The sequence below is a fragment of the Schistocerca piceifrons genome, chromosome 1 (assembly GCF_021461385.2).
Source record: "Schistocerca piceifrons isolate TAMUIC-IGC-003096 chromosome 1, iqSchPice1.1, whole genome shotgun sequence".
In the NCBI taxonomy this organism is placed as follows: domain Eukaryota; kingdom Metazoa; phylum Arthropoda; class Insecta; order Orthoptera; family Acrididae; genus Schistocerca; species Schistocerca piceifrons.
In genome coordinates this window covers 852493986-852506294 of record NC_060138.1, presented here as the reverse complement: position 1 = coordinate 852506294, position 12309 = coordinate 852493986, and the positions used below count along the sequence as shown (strand labels likewise).

General features: G+C 43.2%; 1 protein-coding gene across 2 annotated transcripts in view; it reads right to left on the bottom strand.

The window, feature by feature from the left end:
• Positions 1–12309, bottom strand: part of LOC124715625 (cell division cycle and apoptosis regulator protein 1-like) — a 263366-nt gene that overhangs the window by 172623 nt on the left and 78434 nt on the right. For both annotated transcript variants that reach the window (XM_047243109.1, XM_047243110.1), the window contains exon 5: positions 8558–8763. In XM_047243109.1, the coding sequence (XP_047099065.1) occupies positions 8558–8763 (206 nt within the window). The remainder of the gene's footprint in view (positions 1–8557; positions 8764–12309) is intronic.

The window sequence follows — 12309 nt, the reverse complement described above, 5'->3', positions numbered from 1 at the left end:
GTGTGTTCAAATTGACTGCTAGTTCTTTTTCCTGCTGACCGCAGGACACAACAGTTACTGGCGACAAGAGTAAAACTTTCATTTTCAAACAGAATGGCCTCCTCAGGGGAACTTCCTCAGTTCTTGGTGGAAACTGTACAGCAGATTCAGGCAGCACTCACAAGATCAGAAGATTGCTCTCACTCAACAGAGTTGCAAGAGGTAGCTCATAAAGTAGATTCCATCACAGGTAAATTGAACACTTCGCACATGGCTCCACTGATATTTCCAGTTTGACAGGTCTGTTGAACCACGGTCAAATTATTTAGAACGGTGGGAACAACTTTTATTGGCACATGGTATCCACGACGAAAATTGAATTTGGGCTTTCTTTTTAGCAGCAGTCAGTCCACAGGTGTATCGTTTAATTCAACAACTGAACCCTGAGCAGCATAGTCACCATCATTCATTTACCCATATTATGGGCTGCCTTTTTGAGTACTTCGACACACAAATACATGTCACCTCCCCCCGTTAGACTTCCTTCTCTTGTCGCAAGTCATCAGGTAAGACTTATCGGGAATGGATTACGACACTCCAGGGTCTCTCCTGCGATTGTAAATTCTGGTGTGCCAACGTTGCCTGCAAGCGGTCTTGTGCCTCTTCATTGACTCACGATATGGTGGTCTTTCACGCACCAGACAAGGGTCTTCAGGCTGATATTTTGAAGTTACAGGACCTTCCCTTGATACCTGTCTGCTGATCATTCGTACGTTTAAACAGTCCCACCAGCTACAACCACCACGTCTCCAGCTGTTTTCGTGGCTCACCAGTTGCCTAGCGCCAAGCAGGAGTCTCATCAATCTGCCGGTCCATCCCATGACAGGAAGTCTTTCTCCCTGCTTCCCTCCTGTCCAGGCTGTTTCCGGACTCACCAACGGTCGGAGTGTCCCAATCAGTGAGCAAAATGCACAGCTTGCAACTGAGCGGGCCACATCACCGTGGTGTGTCAGGCTTCACAGAAACATAGCGTAGATGGCACGCTTCCTATGGATGCACAGGCTCATCGCGAATTGTCACCTCAGGACATGGATGCCTCGCATTCCATTGAAAGCCAAGTATTTTCCATCATTCCGCAGTTGCGTACCCGTTTTCTCCTTATCTTGGAGGTCACACATATTCTGGTGGTCTTCCAAATTGACACGGCATCGTCTGTTTCTATTCTGGATGGTGCCATATACCAAAGCTTGGGCTTACCAGCTTTATCCCTGTACACTCACGCCTTGTGCAGTTTCAGTAATCACTCTATATCAGTCAATGGCGTTTTTTTCCACACAAATCTCTTACAACAGTCGTTCCTTCACTGCTCAGTTTTTGGTGGTCAGATCCCCCAGCGCTACTAACCTTCTGGGTGTGGACATTTTTGGTCATCCGGGTTTATCAGTGCAGGACACGGTATCAATTCCCTCATCCGATACCCGCCTCGCCCCGTTGCTCAGTAAATACGAAACATTGTTCTCATCCTCCACACCGGAGGCGAAGGGTTTCACTGTGCATGTTCAACTTCTCCCCTCTGCTGTTCCTCATTTTCTTAATGTCCGCCTGGATCCCTTTGCTCTCTGAAACAGGCTCCAGGTGGAACTTCGCTGCTTACAAGATGAAGGCATCCTTTCTCCTGTCACACACAGTTGCTAGGCGATGCCTATCGTGATAGTCAAGAAGCCGAATGGCGCTTTATGCATCTGTGGGGATTTTAAGTTCATTGTCAATTCTCAGTCCATCATCGATGCCTATCCTGTCCCATTGGTGGATGACATACTCACAAGTCTTGCAAGCTTGACCATTTTTGCCAAAACTGATTTGTGTGATGCTAATTTGCAGCTGCCGTTGGATGAGGAATCACAGCAGATCGTAGTCATCAATATCCCGTGTGGTCTTTTCCGGTACAACCACCTCCCTTTTGGCATTGCCAGTGCCCCTGTCATTTTCCAACGTTATTTGGAACGTCTCATAAGCCAGGTGCCTGGGGGCAGCCAATTATATGGATGATGTCATCGTCAATGGCTCGTCCGCTATGAAACTTGCGGACTAGCTGGATCGGCAGTTTCAAGTTTTTGCTGAGGCTAACCTGTGTTGTCGGAAATAAATGTGTGACTTTTTTGCATGAGATGTCAGCTATCTTGGGTTCATGACTGATGCCCACGGCCTTCACCCTTCTAAGAAGTATGTCAAGGTGATTCAAAACCTACCTCCTCCTACCAACGTGAAGCAACTGCAATACATCCTCGGTCAAATCAACTATTATCAGCGTTTTATATCCCTGAGCAGGTTATTGCGCAAGGCTGTGCGTTGGGTTTGGGACATGGTGTGTGAACAGGCTTTCACACGTCTCAAGTCAGCTCTCTCCCACCCACCTTGTCTGGCCGCTTACGATCCTTCCCTGCCCCTCATTGTTGCCGCTGATGCCTCGGACTATGGCCTGGGTGCGGTCCTCTTGCAAGTGGTCAACGGCATTGAGAGTCCAGTGGTTTTCGTATCCAAAAAATTGACCGACATTCAAACCAAATATAGTCAAACTGAAAATGAAGCTTTGGCATTGGTTTTCGCCCTGATGAAATTCTACGATTTCATGTATGGCTGTCGTTTCACGCTACAGGCTGACCACCAACATTTGTTTCTTTGTTTCACCCAAGTGCTACAGTGCTCACCTGGATGGCGCTCCACTCCAGCACTGAGTGCTTTTCCTGGCAATGTTCGACTTTGATATTGTCTACCATACCTCTGAAAGGCATGCAAATGCCGACTTCCCGTCCTGACTGCCTGCCGAGGAGGACCGTGAGTTTGACAATTCTCCCTTGGTTTGTTTCCATATGGGACGGGACGTGGACGCAGCTCTGGATGCGCTTGCGTTGGATGCCGATGCGGTCTAGCAGGTCACTGCTCAGGATCAGACACTGCAAGCTCTCTGCCGCCAAATCGCTGCAGCTTCGCCGACCAGCCGTCATAGCGTTCACAATGCACAGGTCCAGCATTTTTGGGATCACCGTCAAAGTCATCCTTTTGCATAGTGATCTGAACATTCCCCAGGTGGTCATACCGCATGAGTTGCGCCGCCATGTCCTCGACCTCCTCCATGTTGGCCATTGGGGCATCGTCCTCACCAAACAGTTGGCCCGCTGACACCTTTATTGGTGCTGTATGGATAAAGACATTGCCTCCCTCGTGTCATTCTGCACCACGTACCAAACACGTCAGGCAGCACCCCCGCACCAGTATTTTTCATGGCTGGATGCAGCTGCTCCATGGGAATGTCTCCATTTGGATTTCGTAGGGCCTTTTCATGGTTTCCAGTGGCTCATACTGATCAACTCCGAGTCGGGATACCCTTACATGTCCTGCATGATGAACACCACTTATGCTGAGACTATTAACTTCTCCAGCGCCTCTTTGCTGTCGAGGAACTCCCCAAAACGATTGTTACAGATAATGGTCCACAATTTACTTCGACCGAGTTTAAGCAGTTCTGTACTGCATACCTGCCAACTTTCAAATACAAAAATCCAGGAGATCCCAAATCGCAAAAATTTAATGCATTCATTCATTGCAAGGTGTTCAAACATAGTGAGGAAAGACTACACACAAAGAGATTACAAGTAATGTTAACACACAATAATGTGGGCTACATTTTAAGATCACTATTTTCGAACTCTGAAGTTAGGTACTTACACAAGTTATTTACTGATGAGTGTTCATTTGTTGTCACTTAACATTGAGAACAGTTCACGCATTACACAAAAATGAGCTTTCCTGCACTTGATCTTGCAAGCCACAATATGAATGACACTGTCAAAACTACTATACTGAACATTTATTTACAAAATTTTCTCAAATTCAAAGAACACCGCTCACATCCCATCACAGATTGCAGAGGAGAGATAAAGATGAGTAGCTTTCTATGCTTTCTTGAAGAAATTCTGAAGGAAAACTATTCATGTAACATAGACCACTGTTTCTTGTGTTCAAAACAGAAATGGATCCCAGAGTTTCATTCGAAATGGAGGACCTAAACTGATTGCGATTCTTTTTCACATAGCTGAACACACGCTCCAACTCAGCAGTGCTGTGCAGAAGAGTCAAAACAGAGAGCATTAGCCTGGATAAGCTATCGTACTTAGGAACACCACTAGCTCCACGAATGCTCATCAAAGTGAGCCCATTTGGTATAATCTGTCAAATTCTCGCTCTCACAGTAACAGAGTCATAAACCTGCAGGGCCACAAATTGGCTCTGAAGCACATTCATTGCGTCCTCGGCTGACTCACTTCCCTTCCTTCGCAGAAGTGATAGAAACCTTTCTATAAGAAATTCTACAGAAGAAAATTTGGCATCCTCAATTTTGGAAACTTCTTCATCACTGAAGCGAAACTTGTTTATGATATAATCGCACGCAGAGCAGAAGTAAGCCCTGACAGATGAAAAGAATGTTGATTTGTCTTTATCATTACGTTTCTCCACCAAATCCATTGTCTGAATGCCAATAGCTAATTCAACATTTTCTCTCTGTTATTCAACAAGATGGTACTGAACTTCCTGTAACAAGGAACTCTTTGTAACTTTAGGTTTAACAAACCTGGAAAGAAGCTGCTGTAATAGGTTCGTCATTAGTTCTAACAGTTTATGAGTTTAAGGGGAAGCACTGTGAAATACAGAATTGAGATTCTCAAATAAAAGAATGACAGCACACAGAAAAGCACAGTATGCCTTGTTTAAATCTGAAGAGAGAAACATAAACAGTTTCTCTTCACGGGTTTGAATAATGTTGTTGTTCTGCAGCACTGGAGTGTCAGATTTTATGGCAGATGCAAATCTCTTGGGGCAACCAGTTCTGATGACTCGATAGCTTTCCTCTTTCCATGGTCTTTAGAATCACCAAGCTCAGCTTTTGGGATTGTAAACGATGTTATGCTACTCGATGCACACTGAGCACTAACACGCACCTCATCTTTAAAGAAGCCAACTAAAGGGTTCAACTGCTCCAACAGTCTCTGCAGACACTTTCCGAAACATAGCCATTAGGAGCACTGTGTGAACAGAACACTACACAGTGTTCAATTGGTATTTTGTAATACTACAACAGTGAAATTAACAAATCCCCAGTATTGTGTCCTGTTGAATCACCCACCAAAGCAATGCTTAGCATCACTGTCATTGCTCCCACCTGTAGCCGAAGTAAATGGTTCCCGCTGCATACAACTAATGACCTCAGTTCTTGAATCTATAGCCATTTCTTTCAAAATATGTGAAGTCTTTGTACAACCACCATTGTATTCTTTTTTGCTACTTCTGAATCAGAGAATATCTTCTCGAAAAGGGCACCAGCGCGATCGCAGCAGCTAACAGAATATTATGTTCAAATAAAACTGAAGTGAACAAACATTCTGCTCTTATAACATCTAGGTCAGATCCAGGAGTGGTAAAAAATGAATCAATTTTCCTACTGCTATCATTCATTTTCATACTGCAGATATGTTTAATGGATTTAATATGATTTATTAATTCAGTTTTTCCTCTATAAGCAATATTTGTATCACACGAACAAATGGAACAGAATGCGAATGTTTTGCCTTTCCACGATCACATAATACACGGAAATTCAGCAGAATATCTATCCCTGAAAGACTGATGAACCACTCCTTACAAGAACTCATCACGAAAACACCAAATCACACAAAAATTCATCACACAATTGCACAAATACCAGAACCACAGCAAGCACCGCATAAAACCAAGCACAAACAAAGCTTTCCCGCTAGGTCACTAACATGTAGTCAAAGCACAAAGAGTATGCAGCAATAATCTGTGAGATGTGTTTATCAATAGAATGTTTGGTTGACTTTTGCCGGCAGTGTTTCAAACACAGAGTTTATGACAACGCAGTGATATTCTGTGAGAAGGGATTATTGATAATATTATCAGTCTACTTTCAGTCGAATTTCAAACACAGATATCTGAGAATAACAGCTATTATCGAAAGTCAAAATGCGTTATGAATGCAGAGGGTGGGAACAAGCCTGGGAGTTGAAAATTTGGAAAAAAACGATGTTCAACTGGAAAACTACTCCAAAATCCGGAAATGTTCTGGGAAAACCAGAAAACTTGGCAGGTTATGGTACTGCCAATGGCATTTTCCTCGTCCATACCGCCCCATTTCACCCTGCATCAAATGGCCGGGTGGAACGTTTTGTGTGGACATTCAAGACCCAGCTCGATAAGCTGCCGAGCCGTCACCTGTTGGAGGCCGTGCTTCTTTTCTTGGCTACGTACCATACTGCCCCCATGCCAGTAAAAGTTCAGCGGAGATACTTCACAGTCGATTATTCACTCCCTGTTATCTGCCTTGGTACCCAAGGCTTCTCACCCTCCCCCGCCCGCCCTCCGACGCACTCCTTTCACGTCAGGCAGAAGGTCTGGGCGCAGACCTTCTCTGATCCGAGGGCACATAGGGTGCCCGCTGTCATCACTGAGCTCTGTGGTCGGGTGACGTCTCTCCGGTGGGCTGATGGCTCCGCTGCCTGCTGGCGTCTCAACCAGCTCTGCCCCCGACTGGTGGACCACGACCCCTGGGGGAGCTGCCAGTGATTATCGCCGACTGCCCTGTGGCAGAGCCTCAACTTCCACCTCCACCTCAGCTGCTGTCTTCGCTGCCAGCTGCCCGTGCTGCATCGCCGCCTCCCGTCCATGCCGGCCACGAACCTATGGATGTCGACCAGGACGCCCCTACTCCTATGGATAATTGTGGTGCTGTGCATTTCTTTTCTCCAGGGGGAGAAATGTCGTAGCGGTCCCATTTTGTTAGAGGGCCCGCAGAACTGACATGCGAGATGGGTTTCTAACCCCCTTTCAGCAGTGTGGAGAGAAACATTGCCAGCGGACAGAAACAATAACAGAATTTCCAAATAAACAAGGAACTACTTCACCAGACAACATGTAACAGTGTTCCACCAATCAGAACTCATATGACTGATGTAGCACTCCACTGACCTGGCTTTATAAGCATGCCATGACCGTCAGACCAGCGGTGTTTACCAACCACTAGGAGCAGCTCCAGCCACTACTGCAGCATTGTAGTAGCACGTTGTATTTTGTATTGTGTAGAGTAGATGTTGGTCACTATTTTTCTTCCAATGTCTTGTTTCCTTATTTGGTTTGTCACCACAAGAGCTGTGGATTTTGTTGTTGTTCTTGCATTTAAAACTTGTTATATGCTAAGAATGCTTTTTTTTCTTTAATTATAATAAAGTGCGTTCAAACTAACTGTTAGTTCTTTTTCCTGTCGGCCGCAAGACACAAGAAGTTGCACATACGCTGCACCATCTATTCACTGTTTACAAAGGCACAGCAGTCATCATTTTTATGGAGTAGTCATTTGAGTATGAGGGAAAGAAACAACAGTGACTTTGGAAAGTGTTGCTCCCAGCACATGTGAAGTGCATGCTTTAATTAAATTTTTGTGCATGAAAGAACACACAGGTGCTCATACTCTCCAGGAGTCCATGTCTAGTAATTGAGCCCACAGTAATGTGTGAAGGGAATATTAGACTGATAACTATAAGTGGCCATACAAATAAATGTGCATGGTGAAAAGCAAAGTGGAAGTCTCAGTATTCAGAAAGGTGAAACAGTGCAAGAAGTGGACAAAAACTGCAATCTGATCCAGGACTGATGGTTTTCATTCTGGTTGATGAATTTCCTCATGCTGGACACACCACTATTTTAGCAATTATCACAGGAAACCTCTGGTACTGCAAATTGTGTGCAAGGTAGGTATCGAAAACGTGGTTCCACATGCTGCTACCTGTACTAAGGATATTAGTCAGCATTTCTGTTGCAAACATTTCAAATATCCATCCTCAATACTCGACGTTGCACTCAGGAAGTATTACCTATTCACGCTTTTGGGAGATAAGATTTGTTGGACAATAATTTAGAGATAACGTAGAACTTAAGATCGTTGTTGTCAACTGGTTCAATTCTCAGTTGGAGACTTCTATGCAGGGGGTTGAAGGAAATAGTGTAATGTTCTGAAAACTGCTTGGATGTGGAAATGTGAAGTAGGTTTGTGGGATACTAAAACTGGCAATAAAAGATTTTTTTATGAATGTAGTTTATATGACTGAACAGCCTGACTTTACCAAAAAGCTCTGTACCTGATTCACACTCCTTTATCAAGATCATATTAATTTAGTTTTATAAGTCAGGCAGTATTTGTCTCTTTTGGAACCCTTCGGAGATACAAAGTGTGAGCTTAGAAAGATATTTATAAACAGGCTTAGTTTGAAGTATGTATCTCAAAACTCATCATGAGCAACAGTGGTTCCCTCCCTTCTTTCTTTTGAAGCTCAAACACAATTCCTGTCTTATGGATGAAACACTATTCTTCATTTTTGATACACAATACTGCACTTATTGAGATCATGTCTGTCTAGAGAGACTTTTTAAAAACAAAATGACACAAATATCATTGATTAGCATTATATTTTGAAGTTATAATAAAATACTTTCACTGAAGAAAAGATACCTTGTCTGGAAGAAAACATCTTCATCTATAAAGCCAAAATTGTCATGGACTTTTGTAACTGTTCCTGTGAAGACTCGCTGCTTAGGTGATGGGTTGGGATTTGCAGGTGGCACTGGTGGAACAGCTGTCACTGGTGCACTTTGGAAAGCAGTAGGATTCAAAGAACGTGGTGTTGGGTAGCTGACAGTAGCAACTTGTGGGAACATCTGCAACACAATACATCAAATTATTGACATTATCCTTGGCATCACATGCACTTTGTTCAATAATAAAACATGATTTACCGCAGGAAAGAAATACACAAGCTTCAGTGAACTCATTCATAGCCAAAGCATAAATCAGGGTTCAACTTGGAGGCAGTCGGTTTGATTCCTGGTGGCATGCAAAATTTCTAACAATGGTACTTTATCAACAGGGGTTGGAAAAGTTCTGGTTATCAGATCTTGTGCCAAAGCTCTGGGTTAAATTCCAAATCTTTCCAGTATCTCATGGGAGGAAGGATGGGATTTACACTGCATATAAAGATCCACTTATCAAAGGGGGCTGGTAAGCTCAGTAGTCCACTTTGTGTTGCTTGAGAGACATACGATATGTGATGGCACCAGGATTCATTCACTCCCTTCATTCTGATGATTAACAACAACAGTATAAATATGACACTATGCTCATTGCAAACCCCTGAACATTTATTAATACATCTCTGACAAAAAAGCTGCCAAAATGGCATCTAATTAACAAAAAGTAATGATCAGTGCAAAAAAATAACTGAATTGTCATTTTGCTTTGATACAAATCTTTGTAATGTTTATGTGAGGCAAGCAAAATTTTTTTCATTGCAAATTTATCAAATTTTACTACAGTGTAGTTCACAATTTGGGTTTAATACAAATCTTGTACAGCATAGTGAAATGTGACATATTGGTGACATTGAGAGAATTGTAGGTCTTCCTATTCTTGTGTGGTTACTTGCTGATATTGTATTGTATTGTACTGTACTGTATGTTAACCGGGCACCTAGAAACGACAGAGAGGCTCCGTCCCTGCCGCAGCCGCTGTGGTCCACAACCCCACGATGACTACCGCAGTTGACTTCACTCCTCCTCCGCCCTATTTGCTGATAACTTTCATGTGACTGCATAACTGATGGTGTATGACCATGGAATCCGTGTAGATTTCAGAATGCCCATTATAATTCAAAGTATCTCAACTAAATTCCTTGTATGTGTTTTGTGTCGAAGAAATGTAGCATAGTACTTGGTAAGTTGCTACCCCAAAGTTAGAATGGTAGTGGCTAATGTGCATACATAAGCTTCTCTACACTTGCCTGCTCAGCAGATCCTCTACGTGATGCTTCAGGTCCTGAGCATAAGACTGGTGTTTCCCACATGTCTATAGATCAAAGAGGAGGAGGAGGAGGAATGAAGATTGGGATTTAACATTCCATCCACAACAATGGCATCGCACATGGAGCATAGGCTCAGATCAAGGAAGGATGGAGTAGGAAATCAGCCACACCCTTTCAAAGGAACCATCCCGACATTAAGTGATTTAGGGAAATCACTAGAAACCTAAATCTATATTGCCAAATGGGTATATGAACTATTTCCGCCTGAATATGAGTCTAGGGTCTTATCATTGCATCACCTCACTCAGTATGTCAAAGAGGGAACCAACACAATGGCTATGTATTGAGGAGAGTAGCTGTGAATGATAATCTGTAGAAAGAAAATAAAAGTTACATTCACATCTGTTTCCCTAAATTAATTAATCAACAAAAGTATATGACGACAACAGAATAGGTGAAAATGATCATGAAAATTTCTCACAAAATAGAATTGTGCTCCCTACCAGTAACTGCATTCCCTCCACTTCAAACAGGAATGTGATTCGAAGATAATGCAATGTTACATATTGGCGATGCAATGACTTGTACACTGTCCAGCTGCTGGAAACCAGTAAGGGCACTTCAAGATAGGCAATCAGAGTGACAAAGTAGACAGCAGGCAAAAGTGGTAGACACACTGAGCAGCTGTCCCAGGGGGGAAATTTCACATTACGGAATTAACTGTAACTCCATCCACCACCTAGACACTGTTCTAAGATGTCATAGTAGAAGGTGATCACAAATATGCGCATCTTAGCAAACGCAGCAAGCTTGATACTAGCCCCTGAGAACTGCAACATCAGTGGGTTTACACTGTCAGAGTGCTACGCAAGGAGTTTCCACTCTCAAAAGCCCTCTGGGTGGAGCCACGTGGGGTAAAACACTGTTATTGCTAGCCATAAGAGGAAGGGCAGTCAGTTGAACACTGTTGCTACCAAGCATGGAGTCTGTTAATGTAAAAGTCCAGAAATATCCCTACCTACCAAATAGGAGAAGTAGAGGACTCTGAAAGTGGCTGGCCAGAGGTGCCCTGAAGGTGCAGAGCTTCTCATTGGACTGGCTGAAGCTTATAAAGTGCCAGTGAACTGAGGGGCCCGACTATAGCAAGAGAGAACTAGTGGGTCACCACAATCCTTTAAAAACCCATGTTTTTGTATTCAGACAGAGTTCTCAATCAGATCATCGAGATGCCAACTTTGTGTCACTCATTGCCAGCCTCAGTAAGCTCCGACAAGTCTGTTTCTCTCGCTCTGAGTGCTGCTCTCAAAGTCTGGACTTAAAATGCTGCTAGTGTTCACTGCTTGTGTTAGCACTCACCCCAACAGCTCAGACAATGACTTCTGTTGTGCATCCAGTTGCACACTCTGCTTTTTCTAACATTTAGAATTGGTCTTCTGTGTAATAGTTAGTTTGATTTCTAATAAACAGTGTTAATCAGACTCCCTGAGCATCCTTGAGTCTCCTGCTGTGAGCATCCTATTGAGACTTACAATCAGCACCAGTAAACTAGCTGCCTTAACTTGAAGTTTGTCTTTCTGCATTTGCTCGTAACTGCTCAGAAATTGCAGACTGACTTGTAACCCCCTGTTTTCCTTCTATCCTGTGTTAGGGCATGACAGAACAGCAGACCATGACATATATAATGTCTCACTTGCATTTGCACTTTCATCGTGAGCAGAGTGTTCTGGTAAAGTTCACAATATGACGACACAAATATATGGACCCTGTATTGGATGGCAGAATCTTCTGATACCTGAAGAAAATCCACATCCATCACAGCATCAGCAATGCTGAATGCACTACAGAGTGCCATTTAAAGATTTGGAGGACAGTTTTCTAAACACAGGAAATTTTACTCTAGATCACCAAAGGTTGAAGCTTTTCAACCCAATAAGAGGACCAAGTATCTGCCCTTAAATGTGTGAGAAAGTCAACAATATGTGCAAGCTGTCTCAGGAATTGCTGTTTCCCAGCAAACTATTCAGCATAGGCTATTCTGCAATGTACTTCTCCAAGGGAGTGAACAGAATTTGTGTATTTTACTACGTAGACTAGTGTTTACTAACTTACTCTAAGTTTATTGCATAAATTTTACTGCATACAGTAGTGTGAGGCGATTTTCTCATGTAGCTTTCTGCTGCCAGAAGCATCAAGTCACATGACTGCTTAAATCTCATGTTAGTACACAGCATATAGTTTAGATCAGTGCTTTAGAGTTTGCACATTTATGTCCTGCGGAGGCTTTTGTGAAAGAAGAGTTTGTAGTAAAAATAACAGCTGATGCATTTATTTTCAGTGCAGAAATTTATTTCTGTTTTACGAGCTTGCGGATCTTGCGATATTAGGCTATACTGAGAACTCTGCAGAA